The 14,648-nt window shown below is 52.0% G+C and overlaps 6 protein-coding genes and 1 non-coding gene across 7 annotated transcripts; 4 read left to right on the forward strand and 3 right to left on the reverse strand.

Moving 5' to 3' along the window:
- Positions 1 to 504: 504 nt before the first annotated feature.
- Positions 505 to 1,648, forward strand: J4E85_002810 (uncharacterized protein; the record flags this gene model as incomplete). The annotated part of the gene is made up of 3 exons (XM_051467084.1): positions 505 to 574; positions 740 to 1,281; positions 1,331 to 1,648. The coding sequence occupies 3 exons, from the start codon at positions 505 to 507 to the stop codon at positions 1,646 to 1,648; spliced, it is 930 nt and encodes a 309-aa protein (XP_051328243.1).
- Positions 1,649 to 2,058: 410 nt separating this feature from the next.
- Positions 2,059 to 2,147, forward strand: J4E85_002811. Its single transcript has one exon. It is a non-coding gene; the product is annotated as a tRNA-Asn (tRNA).
- Positions 2,148 to 2,341: 194 nt separating this feature from the next.
- J4E85_002812 (uncharacterized protein) lies at positions 2,342 to 4,736 on the reverse strand (the record flags this gene model as incomplete). Its single annotated transcript, XM_051467085.1, has 6 exons — positions 2,342 to 2,356; positions 2,378 to 2,597; positions 2,650 to 2,986; positions 3,035 to 3,196; positions 3,864 to 4,496; positions 4,547 to 4,736. 6 exons carry the CDS (start codon positions 4,734 to 4,736, stop codon positions 2,342 to 2,344), a joined length of 1,557 nt encoding a protein of 518 aa, XP_051328244.1.
- Positions 4,737 to 4,958: 222 nt separating this feature from the next.
- J4E85_002813 (uncharacterized protein) lies at positions 4,959 to 5,487 on the forward strand (the record flags this gene model as incomplete). The annotated part of the gene is made up of 2 exons (XM_051467086.1): positions 4,959 to 4,989; positions 5,039 to 5,487. The coding sequence occupies 2 exons, from the start codon at positions 4,959 to 4,961 to the stop codon at positions 5,485 to 5,487; spliced, it is 480 nt and encodes a 159-aa protein (XP_051328245.1).
- Positions 5,488 to 6,758: 1,271 nt separating this feature from the next.
- Positions 6,759 to 7,934, reverse strand: J4E85_002814 (uncharacterized protein; the record flags this gene model as incomplete). The annotated part of the gene is made up of 2 exons (XM_051467087.1): positions 6,759 to 7,633; positions 7,682 to 7,934. The coding sequence occupies 2 exons, from the start codon at positions 7,932 to 7,934 to the stop codon at positions 6,759 to 6,761; spliced, it is 1,128 nt and encodes a 375-aa protein (XP_051328246.1).
- Positions 7,935 to 8,246: 312 nt separating this feature from the next.
- Positions 8,247 to 10,934, forward strand: J4E85_002815 (uncharacterized protein; the record flags this gene model as incomplete). The annotated part of the gene is made up of 4 exons (XM_051467088.1): positions 8,247 to 8,491; positions 8,544 to 8,637; positions 8,686 to 10,068; positions 10,122 to 10,934. 4 exons carry the CDS (start codon positions 8,247 to 8,249, stop codon positions 10,932 to 10,934), a joined length of 2,535 nt encoding a protein of 844 aa, XP_051328247.1.
- A 391-nt stretch (positions 10,935 to 11,325) lies between these two features.
- On the reverse strand, positions 11,326 to 14,450 carry J4E85_002816 (uncharacterized protein; the record flags this gene model as incomplete). The annotated part of the gene is made up of 2 exons (XM_051467089.1): positions 11,326 to 11,845; positions 12,574 to 14,450. 2 exons carry the CDS (start codon positions 14,448 to 14,450, stop codon positions 11,326 to 11,328), a joined length of 2,397 nt encoding a protein of 798 aa, XP_051328248.1.
- Between the last annotated feature and the right edge of the window lie 198 nt (positions 14,451 to 14,648).

Raw genomic sequence — 14,648 nt, forward strand, 5'->3', positions numbered from 1 at the left:
GTCTCAGCGAGCACGAAATCGAGGCTGAATCCTCACTTAAACCCGGCGATAAAACCGATGAGGCGCTAAGCGTTCATCGCGGGGCAATTCGTGTACCTTCTCCGAATCCGTCACTCATATCAATAGACGATGCGAATGTTGTACGACTTGGTCGGAATCCAGACTATGCTCCTGTATACCATGAGGAATATGCTTCACGCTCATCCGCCCCTCCGCGGACTTTGAAAGAGAAGATCGACTCTTTTTGGACGACGAACAAAGGTTTAGCGTACGTCTTGCTCGCTCAGTTCTTTGGAAATCTTATGAATGTTACCACGAGGATATTGGAAATGGAAGGAAACAGCGGTAGGCAGATGCTTTTGTAACAACACGCGCTTGTGCTGACCTAAGGTTATAGGTAATGGCTACCATCCATTTCAGATCTTGTTCGCAAGGATGAGTATCACCACGGCATGTGCTCTATTCTACATGTGGTATCGCAAGATAGAACACTTTCCATTCGGCATGAAGGAAGTACGCTCGTTGCTAGTCGCTCGAGGTTTGTTCGGCTTCTTTGGAGTCTTCGGCATGTACTGTAAGTCACTTACCCTCCTTGTTAGGACCATGCGTATGCAGTAACTTGTCTCAGCTCGTCTGATATTGGATCACGTCTGAAGGTTATTGCTACTGCATCGCTGTGATGAACTCCACAGTACATCATATGGATCCTACCTACTCGACACGGTGCTGACTCTTATAGATTCTCTGATGTATCTGCCCCTGGCCGATGCCACCGTCATCACATTCCTCTCGCCATCGCTAGCTTGCTGGGCGTGCTCATACTTCATCAACGAACCATTCACCAGGATGGAGCAGATAGCTGCATACATCTCGCTATTCGGCGTCGTCTTGATCGCAAGACCCGTCTCGTTATTCTCTGCGCTATCGCATTCCAGCGACCCGGTTCCTGCCTCCGGTGGCTTAGACGCCATTCCGACAAACGTCACTGCGACTTCGCCGGATCGTCTCGCTGCGGACTACGATGATGTGACACCCACACAACGAGCAGCAGCAGTAGGGGTCGCGATGTTGGGCGTGATAGGGTCAACAGGAGCATACACTACGATCCGATGGATCGGCAAGCGCGCGCATCCACTTATATCTGTCACGTACTTCGCAACATGGTGCACGATTGTTAGCGTAGTGGCAATGGCTGTCATGCCAGGCGTCGGCTTTCTACTTCCAAAAGGTCTTAAAGATTGGTCCTATCTGCTCTTTCTAGGCATCTGTGGATTCGTCATGGTAAGTCTGGTCTACAGCATCGCATCGCGCATCTATTAACGTGATATAGCAATTCCTCCTAGCCGCGGGTCTCCAATACGAGAAGTCTTCTCGCGCAACGAACATGCTCTACATGCAGATGTTCTTCGCACTTGGATTCGACAAGCTAATTTGGGGTACAACGCCGAGTGCCTTGTCCATTGTTGGATCGTCGCTCATCCTTGGTTCGGCTATATATGTCGCAATGAACAAGGAGCAGCCAAAGAAGGTAGCTGAGCCAGTGGGTAGAGGAGATAGCGAAGAAGAAAGGGGCTTGATGTCGCCGGTCTTTGATGCCGAACGAAGAGATGAGGAGGATGCCGATATACAGATGCGACCGCTGAGATGATACTTCAGCGTTCCCTTTGGATTTGCTGTAAAGCTTCACGCGCATGAGGAATAGATCTCTAGACTGCTTTGCATGAGTATAAACAGGAACTTAGAACATAGACGCATCGCGAAACCGGTTCTTGTAGTTGTCTAAACCTATCGCGTATTATCAGACGTTGAACAATGTGCGCCCTTCTTATCGCTCTCGACATCGCAGATTTATGATTCGTTGTTGGTACTTCCATGATATGTTGGGTGATGCGGCGGCGGAGGTCTCGGAAGTGATATTTAGCTACCCCACCTGCGCTCCACGCGCAATCTGCGTGATCAAGCTGGCCAGAAGCCACTCAGGCAGGCAGTCTTAGCCCACCATCGTCTACATTGTCGTGCTTTATATTGTAATAATCTCGCCAGCACTTCATCAACAAATCCTCTGTGGCGCAATTGGCTAGCGCGTCTGACTGTTACAACAGTAGCTAGTTATCAGGAGGTTGGAAGTTCGAGCCTTCCCGGAGGAGGATTATATTTTTGCCCTGCAGGCATCCTTTTGCACCCACCATGTCGGTGTGGCTGTTCAATGCATCACAATCTTTTGTAGAAAAGCCAACAAGGTCACTAAGTTTTTTTGTTCGCAGAGGGAACAAAGCGCATTGCTACCAAGTGGTATGCGACCGACAGCTCATTCACCACCTCGATAGCTATGCAGAGTAGGCTAAACCCTACTCCTCTGCATACTCGTAAACCTTACCCTCCCATCTTCGATCTTGAGTACATTGACTGGGACTTTGACGCGCAACGGTTCTTCGCCTGGTAGATTCATCGGTGCGGAGAAACCTGCAACGTGCGAAACAGCACTATCGCAAGTCGGGCACTTCCAGTTCCTGTGCGCTGCGTCGCTAGTCTCGTCGCTATTCTGCTCGATGCGCTTAATGCAGATGTTGCAGAATTGGTGGTCGCAGGGACGGATGCTAGCGGTGTGTTAGCACAGAGTAAGGAATGGGAGGAAGGGCAGCGACGTACATGCAGTCGCAAAGTCGTAGTTCGCACGTTGTGCACATCTTTGGTTTCGTCGGATCGAACTCAGGTTCGGTGCTGATGCCGATGTGTTGGTCCATCTGACTAACACTCTTCACGTTGTCGAAGTCACCTCCGTCGAGCCGCTCATCCACTTTCTCCTCGACGACGAAGTATTGGCCACCGGCCTCTGTGTAAGACTTGACGTCGGTGGATGGCGGAGCGGGGACGATATGCGTAACCTTTTCGCAGCTTACCGGGTCGAGGATGTGTATGTGGAGGATGCGTGCTGCGGCATGGTTCCATGTTGTGGGTGGGTAGGGGTCTTTGTATATGTCTTGAACTGATTTGCGTGTTAATAGGAAAGGAAGTACGGATGAATCAGACATACTCAGCTTGCCGCCCGCGGCTAGACCCATGGCTTTGATATTTTTCGTTTCGATGACTTGGGGATCTGGAGCGTCTACACCATTCCCACCGGAGACACGATCCCCACCCCCGAACGCATCATCGTCATTATCCACGCCCATGAGTGGGTTACCGCTTCCTTGGTCTGCACAACCCCGCCTTCTTGATGCCAGGGAAAAAGAACTCCAACTATCATCAAACATTGGAAATGAGGGTTCCGGGACCGTTCCCTGCATTGGTCCAGTTGATAGTGCACCACCATCTTCATTGAAAGATGGCATGACTGGTGGTGTCAGACTCGGCAATTCTACCTCGACAGTACGTATCTTCGTAACTTCTCGCAGCTTTTGTTGTGAGAGTGAAAGGGTCAGCCTGTCTCCATGCTTTTCCTGCGGATTGCGCTTTTTGTTGATCGCCTTGAAACCACAGATTAGCGAGAAAGACTTAAGTAGGACTTGAAACAACTTACTATACACTCGATGATCTCTCCTGATTTTGCAAGATGCTTCACCTTGACAACTTCCTCGCAGGCACGATCGGCCGGGTACGATCTCAAGATATCACCGACTTTGCGTTGAAGCTGTTGAGGCGTCATCGTCTCCACGAGGCCAAGAGGAGTATCTCGGCCGGTTGTAAGGATAAACTTTTCATGTTTGTACGACCACAAGCGTTGCTTCGGGAGGCATTCGGGGGTGATTTCGAGTTGGAGTCCCCCATGCTGCTCTTTTGATGTCTTCTGGCCTTCGACAGTGTACCCAGACCCGACTTTATACAGTCAGCACAGTCACAACAAGAGCAAGTCAAATACGTACGGGGCATAGGAACGAACTGGCGTACTACACCAGGCGCTACACAAATACCGTCTAACCATCTTTGACCTGGTATGACGATGTAGTCCTGCTCGAGCTCGTCGTTTTCATAGTTTGCGGTTTCTTCCATTGTGAGACCGGAAATCACGTTGACATGACCCATAAAGATACGAACAGCACACTTGCGTATCGTTGGCTCAAAGTTGAGCCACATAGCCTCTCTCTGCCACATAGGAAAGAAGACGCCGCCACTGTCTCCGATGTTGGCTGGTAGACGGTCTGCATATGACTCTACGCTAAACAGGTCGTAACTTCCCAGTGAACTCGGCAGCTGGTGGAGCTTGTTATCGTCTGGCATCCTAGGGGTACGTTCGAGGGACATGTGAAAACCGCAATTGGCTTCAATTGCGCGCTTTGAGGAATGTAGCGGGGTGATATTGAAGTCAATCCGTTCGCCATAGTGCGCGTTCGCGTGTGAGATGAGTGACTCGGTGATTCTGATTGTATTTTTGCTGGAGATCTGGTCGTCTGCGACTACCGCCACCTCTTCGTGGTCGCTCACGACTCGCATATCTTCGTCTTCGCGGTAGCATGCTTCGCCAATCGTCATCACGACGGGTTTGTGGAAGCCACAGTCTATACAGTGTTAGTACAGTACTGACGTGCTGAGAGTATGGATATGTAACCTGCGATCCGAGTCCACAGCTCAGACAACGGCTCGTCTTCATGCATGACCGTGGAGAACTTCGATGAGTTGTTCTGTCCATCTGAAGTTCCTTTTGAGTTGATCTGCTTGGCATCCTGGATCTTCTGCAGGCCTTCGATCAAGATCCTACGAGAGTCGATAGGGACGACTGGAGGCGCTGCGAAACTCATGGATAGCGCTAAGTTCGCGATTTAAATAGAGTAGTTTGTGACTTGGTATTTATGAGAAGGGAAAACGATGCGATGAATGAAGTAGGATGCAAGTCAGCTCGAAAAAAACATTTATGCCTTTTCAGGTGGGGTGATCTCAGCCGCACGCGTGCGCCCGCTTTCATCGCATTCAGCTGGGCTCACATCTCTGTCATCCTCACAGAGTGACGAGGACCAGCAAAGATGTCTTTTGGCTTCTCCGTAGGAGATATAAGTATGTGCAAGTAGCCGTGATTTATCGCAAACGTACTGATTGTATCTAGTCCTCGTTAGCCAATTAGCGTATGACCTATACTGTACCGTCAGCTCTGGAAGGCAAGCAGCGTCGCGCGACTTGAGAGAGCTCGAGGAGGTGCTCTTCAGTCTGAGATGCGCTCTGGATCACCTCAAAGAGGTGTCCCATGACGTGCTCACAAGATCAGGGCTCCCAGATGGCGACGAGCTCATGGAGAAGCTTGGTATGATGATCAGCTCTTGCGCTTCAACGTTACAGGAGCTAGACACAATGACGAAGAAGTATCGTCTGGTCGAAAATGAGGCAGGTAAAGAGAAGACTAGCCTGCGCACGTTGGAAGATGTCAAGAAGAGTATTCGCGTTAACTGGCAGAGGGTACGATGGGACCGCGAGAAGCAGTGGCTGCAACAATACCGAGAGAAGCTAAAGTCGCATACCGATGCGATAAACCTCATCTTGACCTCGGTGGTCTGGTAAGCTTCGTAGCTCAAGTCTGGAGTAAATGTAGACTGATGCATGCAGGGAGACTGTTACTTCTGCTAGCGAGAGTAGCAAGAAGAACCACGAAAAAACACATTCTTTGCTGAATGAAGTGTTGCGCAACCCAGCTGTAGATCCTGGGTTCCGAGCGATGGTGCAAGAGATACATGCCGTACTTATCAAACCGAGCCCAAAGCCAGGAGAAGTCCAGATGGAAGCGATACCAAGTACAGGATTGGCTTACAACGAGCCCAATGTTACTGCGAGTTCACTGATCGGATCGATAGTTGGCGAATCATCTGGCCCAACGGAAATACACGAAAGGAGGTTGCCTTCAGTGAGCATGCATGCGATGTCTGCTTTCCCATATAGAACATCCAGGGCAATAACGTATGCTCGTGGTCCCTCCGGAGAAGCCTCGACACAGGGAGTTGGAGGGGTAACGCTTTGGAAAGGCCGAACTACGGCTGAGAGCGCATTCCGTCGGGAACATCCGACAGGCCATGGTAATCTACCAATCGCCACCGTCCAGCTCAACAGCGAACGCCGTGCTTTCGGAGCAAAAGAGTTCAAAGCCTTCAAAGAGCGGCACGCACAGCCGAAGAAGGTTTCGAAGCCGTCTTTCTTGGCGAGTGTGGCGCCCACTAGTCAGGAGCTGCAGGCCTGTATACCATATATCTTTCGATCGACGGTGGACGGTAAGCAGGAGACGCAGGAGCTGAGGAACGAGATAACTCGGTGGACGCATGAGTTCTCTAGCTTCGTCAACGACACGAAAGCGAGTCAGGCGGATAAAGACAGACATTTCTTGACGTTATTGGGGGCACTGAATGAGGCAGTCGAAAGTAGCACAGGAAGAATGCGACAGCTGTTCTATGACACTTCGCACTCGGTGGGCTTCACGTCAGTACTGAACCAGGTAGAGACAGTATCGAAAAGCGCGAGAGTGAAAAAGGGGATTGAAGACTTCCAGGCTGACAAAGAAGATTGGGAGGAGTACAGCCGAAGTCGTTAAACTGAACGTCCTGACAAATCAGCATTGTGGTGTAGCATCGGGCCGCATGGCTCAAGATGACTGCATGAAAGCTACGATAGCCTCTTAGTAGAGAGAAATGCAGCTTCCTTAGACAATACAAACTCAGCCATCGCATCCCATCAATTGTGGGTCGAAGACATCTTCCCTCTGCTCGACGTATTCTTGTGCAACAGCATATGTCGAGGAACGATGACAGACAACGTCTGCCTGAAACAAGTCGAAGAGCGAGCTCTCAGATGACTCTGTATAGATTGCCCCAAACAGAATCGTTTTCTACACTTGTATTCACCGATGGGCCGAACAGTGACAGTAACTTCGCGTTTCCCTGTCCTTTCTTGTGCCCCTGCAATGTACTTTGTAGGACGTGTCCGGCTTCGCCGCATGCTCCTTTGAACATGAGCACGTTTTTGGTCTGCGAATCTACAAAGAGGCCAGGTTCCATATCAACAAGTTGGGACTGGTCCGCATTATGAGGTATGATGTCGTGAATTATCAGACGATTCCCGGTGGGTAGTAGACACCACAAGTCGCCAAGTGCGTTGCGTTTGGCAATGACGTCTGCCAGGGTATGTTTTCGAAAGTCGACAAAGCGATCTTGCTTGGTGACCTTCGGTGCGTGGTCGATGGGACCGTCGGAGTGGGCATACCATCCAACATCCTCATGCGGAGGTACGAATCTCCGTTCCTTCAAGACATCTACGAGCATTTCTGCTCCAGCCGCGGCAAGCCGTTGCTCCAATATCTGAGCCGTCTCAGGACGAGGTTCGGAAGGAAGGGCAATCTCGTAGCCAGGCATGGGGGTTTGTGCAAGGATAGTACCCCGGTCGAAATGCCTTGGATGCAGTGTTTGCACAGAGACACCGGTGTACTGCCGCCGCTTCAGTATGGCATGTGAGACGGGTGCTGGGCCACGCAGATCGGGAAGCAGCGAGGGATGCACGTTGAGACCGCCGTATCGCGCATAGTTGAGAATTCGCGGTGGGACGAGGAGGCCGAAGGACACGGCGATGACGACATGTATGGGGGTGGGTGGAGTCCAGCCGGTGAAGGTATCGATCACATGGGTAGGCAGGTTGAGCTCTTCGGTAGCTACGTGTTTGATGGGTACTGTAACGTGTCAATTGATGTTGTGTTGTAGCTAACAGACGTTCCTACCCTCTCTCAGCGTCTTCAGTCCCCGTCCGGTGGGCTTCGGTGGGCGATGGATGACATCAATGCTCTCAATGAGGCCCGGGACATGGCGCTTCGCGTCTGCTACGGCGCGCAGTGACGCGATGCTGAAGGCGTCAGAGCCACAGAAGAGAATCCGCAATGGCTCCGACGTCCGAGCGGGAGCAGAGGTAGAGGTGCATCGGCAGGGAGGAGTGGCGATCAAGGAGCGGACGGGGCTGCGCAGCCTCCAGATCATGGCTCAGAGGTGAGGAAGCTCGGCGACAAAAGCCGCGCCGCAGGTCTGGACGTTGCGATCGTGATCCCGTGGGGCATTTCGACCACGACAATCGGACGGATCCCTGCCGCCCGGCCGCCGCATCGCGATGGACTGCAGTGCCTGACTATGGAATACAAATAGGCCACGACGACCGCTCGTTGTTGGGGTTGCGCGTTGGCACGTTCGCTGGCTGTCTCCTCCTCCGCGTCTCCTCCGCACGCGTGACGTAGTCATCCATCACCCAAATCCACCAGAAGCGCCGCGCGACCAGGCCCTTCGCAGAATGCACACATGTCTTCCACGGCGGTTCCCAAGGTCGTCCCGGCGCAGCTCTCCTTTCTAGCCATATACAATCCCTCGCTCGGAACATCAGATGAGACTTTCCACCAGCAGATTGTCTTCTACTACTCCAAGGCCGCCAAGACGCGCTCCAGGCTGAAAGATGGCGATACACAGAGGGAGGAAGAGTTGCGCGAGCAGGAGAATGAGAAGCTTCGCCAGGTCGGGCTAGCTCAGGGCATGGTAGGCTTTGCGAAGTAGGACGCATGCAGGCGAGCTCTTTCCACGTCTCCAGCTAACCAAGAGTAGGAGTTTCTCGAATGGCGAAGCGGTCGACTCTGTGGAAACACAAAAGTCGCGCATTGTTCTACGCGAACTGGAGAATGGGTGGTGGATATTGGCAGTATGTATGCCCACGTGCTCAGAGACACTACGACTAACACCACCATAGTCTATTGATCTCACCCAACTCCCCCCTACCGGCGGCCTCACACGAACCGACTCGAGCACCGATACCACTGAGCCCATAATCGAATACTCATCACGCGAAGTTAGCCCACCTGCGCTCTTGATTCAGCAACTCGTACGCGCCCAGTCCGTCTTCCTGCTGCATCATGGCTCAACACTCGAGACCATGTTCTCCAAGCACGGCCGTGCCAAGTTCTGCAGCATACTCGACAAGTACTGGTCGCGATTTGCGAGCAGCTGGGACGTGCTGCTGCATGGAAGCCCTGCGGTAGACATATACGGTGGCATGAAGCTGGCAGCGGGTGGCGAGCTGGGCATGGGCGTTGGCGAGGAGGAGTGGGGAAGCAGTGAGCGAGACGTACTAGAAGACTTCGCACGAAGGACCTCTGGTCTCGTCGACGTCATGGTGTCCCGCTTTGGCGAAGCATCACCACTTCAACAAGCCAAGACATCCACAGACCCGAAGACACTCGAAGTGTCAGAGCTGGAACCCTGGATAGGAGTTGGAAAGAACGTCCATGCCGCAGATGGCGTTGTCTTTTCGGGTCTGGGAGCTGTGAGCAGGAAGTCATTACGAGACTTGTCTCACTGGGTAGAGTCTATCTACGCCCACGGCGAGTATGCTTACGGCGTACGAGATAACCCAACATCAGATCGTAGGAAACGACGAAGGAGAAATCTGAAGCCCGAACCCGAACCAGAAGAGCCATCGCCTCCAATACAAGAAGAAAGGCCGCGCTTCCCTCCGTCGAGCAACGGCTCCCTACCACCGGGTATCCCTCCGCCTATTGTCAAAGCAGCCGAGAACTCTCTTGACAAGGCCTCCGCCGCCGTCCAAAACAACAAATCCCAACCCGACTCTACTGCACCTGAGTCCAAGCCAATGCTAGCGTCTCTGGGTGACACCGAGACCTGGATGAAGTACATGACACTTGGCTATGGGACATCATGGGGTGGAAAGAAGAGTGCCGAAACCTCGGAATCTGCTGCTCCAATGCCAGCACCGCCACCACCGGCACGCGAACGCACCCCTTCACCAGCAGCGATGCGTTACATAGATCCTACACCTGATGTGGATCCAGCAGAGGAGAAGATGAAGCAGCAAATGCGTCTAGAGAACGACGGGTATTTCCTTGTAGGACTCAAAGGCGATCTGCAGGACCTAGATATCGACGACGAGAACGGGGAGGGTGACTGGAACATTCGTATACCGCTGCGGACCATCCATGTGGAGGTCGACAGGCGAGAAGCTTCACTGAAAACAGAAGATGGCGACTCGGACTCGACTCCGCAGTACGAGAGAGACATGAGGATGGAGCCAACAACAGAGAACAAGCTATCACGGTTACGACCTGTTGTCTACGTGGTAAGTCTACACATCAACTCCAGACTCCTCTACCCTACTAACACCCACCACAGCACCGTCCCTTCGTCTACACCTTCCTCTTCGAACACCGCACCCACTCCCTCGGCGTCGCATCCTTCTACCGCGACATCCACAACTTCTTCTCGCCCCTCCACCGCTCCCTCGACAAGAGCACCTCCCCCAGCCTCGTCGCCGCCCGCCTCCACGCCGTCTCAAACCACTACACAACCGAAGCTTCATCCGGCGGCTCAGGTCCCTCCTCCGGCCCCAACACACAAACCATCTACGACCTCGTCTACGATCCCCGCACCTACACCGTGCATTCCAGCCTACCCAATATCCCCGATCCGGGCACTCTCCTCGCCGAAGGCCTAGGCAGCAACAGCACGAGTTCCCTCGGCTGGAGCAGAATCGAAGCCCTGAACGTACACTCTCAGATCCTCGCTACGGTAGCGGGTACACGCCGCAATCTCTCTGAAATAGAACGCACATGCAAAACATCCCGCGGGTGGTGGGTCGTCTGGATGCGTCTCCCACCTTCACAAGTCAGCAACGAAGATACCGCGCAGAACAATGCTTCGAATGAAAACGCCGGTTCGGGGCATGGCTCCGGCCAGTTCAATACCAACGAGCTGCGTGAAGCGTTTCTGGTGAGGAGGGCGAGGGATACGACAGCGCATAGTGCGAAGAGTTCGAGTAGCTTTGCGAGTGGCATGTGGAGTGGTCTTGGTATGGGGGGCGGGAGTACGTCGAGGAACGAGAGGTTGGGTGGGAGTGCCGCTGGGTGGGGACCCAAGGGGTTGGCGGAGGGGATTGGGATTGATGCGAGGAGGTATGTTGAGGAGTTGTTGAGTTTGAATAGGTAGATAGGAGGTGTTGGAGCAAGAGAATACATACCCTTGCTGGTGTTGGGTCCACGGGTATATAGACTTGGACATGCCCCGGATTCGATCAAATCATCAATTTCGCTTGATACCGTCTTGGCCTTTAATATAGATGTGCATGGGGAGTTGGCATCATGGTGATGCAAAGAGTCTGACGTTCGATTTGTCTACCAACTCGCTGCGACCACTTCCCAGCGTTTTGTCATGGTATGCGTTTTCCATGCGTACTGTGTGCTACAAATCTAGGATTTCTGATTCCCTTTGTACAACGACCAGCGATTGGCACTACGTCCCGACTTATGAAGTACTCTTCATTTGACTGTGCGCACGTTTCCCTCGTCGTTATTGTACATCTATACTAGCGTCTTGCCTTCTAAGGCTGTTGAGCAGCCTGTCCAACACGAATATAGTAAACACGACCATGCCCATCTTTACTCACCCCCTTCCCCATGAATTCTTCAGCAGCCTTGACAATCTCCTGATGATCCTCCGGGGGCAACACATGATCCCCTCCAAGCGCCCCCAGCCTAGCAAAAGCTTCCTGTACCAACCCCGCCGTCTTCATCTGATCGTTGTCCGCTCTAGCCTGGCGCAAAAGCCGGAGTATTCCTTCGAATGCAGCTTTGTTGGCATCGGCGGTAGGAATCTCCTTCTGCTGGGTTTGTGTGTTGGTTCCTTCGTTTGGTAGGCTGGGCGAGCTTTCAGCGGCTGAGGGACTGGCGTTGAGTTCACGGAACGAAGGTGGTAGACACAGTTTTGTCGTGCCTTCTCGATGTAGAACCTCATCTGCAGACTTCTGCACCGCTTCTTCGTCGGCGAGTACCCACTCGGTCCAGTGTTGAGCGTGAAACTCTTCCTGCTCTTTGTCGAGGGGGTTTATGCAGTGGAATTCCCTAATTGTGATGATTAGCAACTAGCTTAGTCTTTTGCGTACATGCAATGATTGATGGTAGGATATACATACTTTATCATGTGCTCAAACTTTCTCGTCCCAAGCGAACTAGATGGTGATGCCCTTGAATTGCTATCCAACCATTCTCTTATCACATCCGCCGTCTTATACGTAAACTGTGAGTCCACCTTTCTCGTTTCGTAGTTCAAGCTGCTGGTTCTCTCTCGATAGCGACTCTCGTGCCAGATAATGTGTAAAGGTATAGTGTCATCGTTGTCCCACGTGGGCGGTATATAGCCATTTTCATTTTCTTCCGAGATAGCTCTCAAGGGGCCCTTTAGCTGAATGTGAAGCCAGTGAGCCACTATGGCAAGTATAGAGTGCATGAAATGCATTCGCGGTATTTCGTACTGTAGAGTGCGGTGAAAAGCTGTGAGATATCCGGTTAGAGTTTTGATGGGAAATAGATTTTGTCCTGTAGAGGTAGTTGCACGGCGAGCTGCCTCACGCTGAATGACCTCTTGTATGGTTTTGTTCGTGATGTTGAGAAAGTTTCGTCGCTGCGTTCCCCCTTCACAAAGAGCATCTATGATGGGCGTGTTATGGCTTTGCAGTCTGGTTTTGGTCTTGATTCCCCAGTCGTTGGCGCTGTGTGCATTGCGAGCGAGGCTGGAAAGGGAGCGACCGTGTGCCAGAAATATACGTTGCAAGCAATGTCGCAGAGTCCACGGTCGATCGCCACCGAACACACTCTTGTCGCCCATGATTTTGAGATAGCTTTCCATATCTGGCCACTCCTTTGTCAACACAGGAGTGCAAGGGGATGGGGCTGTCACGCTGTGAGCCTGCCGTAGGTAGTTATAGAGATGTGCCGTCGCGACCGGGCTGCCGCTGTGGTTCTGGAATACCGTATTGAGCTCATCAACAGCTTGGGCGACGACAAAGGCTATCAGGCCAGCTAAAAACGGGTTATATCGTGGCCAATCCCAACGAAAGACTCCAACGACGCATTCTTCTCTTCCACTTATCCTGGTACTTGTTATCTTTTCTTTCATCATGGCGCGTCGACCCCAAAACATTTCCGTGGTATGCCAGTCTACAACCTTTGCTGTGTCTGCATCGCTTCGGAAGAAAGAGGTGAGCGTTTTGCGGATTGGATTTGATGTGAATGGGTATTGTTTTAACAATTCCAGGTAATGACCAGAGTCGCTGTCATTCTGATAGTAATTCTTGTATGCCCAGTTATTCTTGTAGTCGTCTCTTATGATGTTTGGCTCGGCAAGTATGACGACCTCTTGTACCTTCAGGTATAGATCCGTACAGAGGACCAGTTCCACGCTCAGATCAGGAAGTTCCCTCTTTTTTTGTCCCTCCGGTTTGGGAGCAGAGTATAAAGTCTGGAGATACTCTCGCCAGAGTTGAGTGAAGTTGTCCATAATGGGAGGATGTTGGAAGCTGCCCATTCCCTCGACGTCCATGCCTAAGATGTCTTCCAGGGCGTTGACCAGTGGTTGCAGGGCAGGCATGTCCGTTTTGTAGTTGTCAAAATAGCCGATTCGAAGCACAAGCTCCATTGCTCGGTATCGACCGGCGTAGTTTTCAGCCTGGAAGAAACGACTCAACGCATGCCGGATAGTGGTATAAGTGTCTAGGCAGCTGAATTCGGCCACGTGTTTTGGAATCTGGATATCCGCGTCGCTCGTATCTACCGGAATAGCTTCGTCGGAACCTGATCGGATGTCTTTGCGTTTGCGAAGATAGTTCAAGCAGAATGTCTCCATCGAGTTAAGTCCGGGGAACTGCATCGTGAACTCGTGAACGAGACTCCGGAGCATCTGCAACCCGGCTTGAGTTGTTGCCGCGGTCGTGATGAGGTCAAGCTTTCTGTCTAACAAATATTCTTGCCATGCCTTGCGGATGGCCTGTTTAATGCGTAAGTGGTCATGTAGAAGGGATTCCATAGCGACTTGGCGCTCTTCTTCGCTGTTATCGACAAAGTATGTGATCCGTGACGTTGTTGGCGGTTTCTCGGCGACCGCAATCGCAGCACTCTCGACTTCCTGATCAGCCAACTCCTCAATCTCAAGCTTACTGAAGCGATTGGTAATATCATCCATGGAATCATGTCGTTGAGCCTTGTCATCAGTCTTGTTGACGTGTTGCGCGTTGCATATAAACGGCCGTAAGATATTGAGCGTATGCTCCAGCGTCTCCGTGAAGAAAGTATGACCGGCGTTATCTTCTTCTTTCACTACCTTCTCAATTCCATCCAACCCATCAACCTGACTCTCATGCCATTGCGATGACTTCTTCCGTTGTCTGATGGCCCGTGCCGCGCACTGAGCAGCGTATACAGGAACGACGAATTGCTTGGGCGGTTTCTCGGCGATTGCCTCCGCACATGCAATCAGTCCGCTAATACTGACTTCTCGCTCTTCAAGCTTTTTCTTTTTCCTGGCCTGTGATTTTGATGCCGTTGAATCTAACGATGACTTGTAGGGCGGCGGAAAGCCTATACGTGTTGCAGTGCTGCAGAGCCAGTTGATGTACGTGTTGGTGTCTTTTTTGTATTCGAGATAGCTGTTGTAGATGTTATCGGGTAGCATGTTGGCTAGGAATTGCCGGAGGATGCGGCGAAGGTAGTGCTGGAAGTGCCAATGAATCGACCGATACACCGGGCAGTGTGAGGAGGATATTCATGTTCCAAGATGAAAGGTAATCGGGCTGATACCGGAGCTGATATCGCCCTAAGCACACCCCTTAGCGTCGCACTAAACTCTGAGGGTGCAGAGAAGGTGTTGATG

Source organism: Alternaria conjuncta (assembly GCF_024043145.1).
Source record: "Alternaria conjuncta strain BMP 0040 chromosome Unknown scaffold_4, whole genome shotgun sequence".
Classification (NCBI taxonomy): Eukaryota; Fungi; Ascomycota; class Dothideomycetes; order Pleosporales; family Pleosporaceae; genus Alternaria; species Alternaria conjuncta.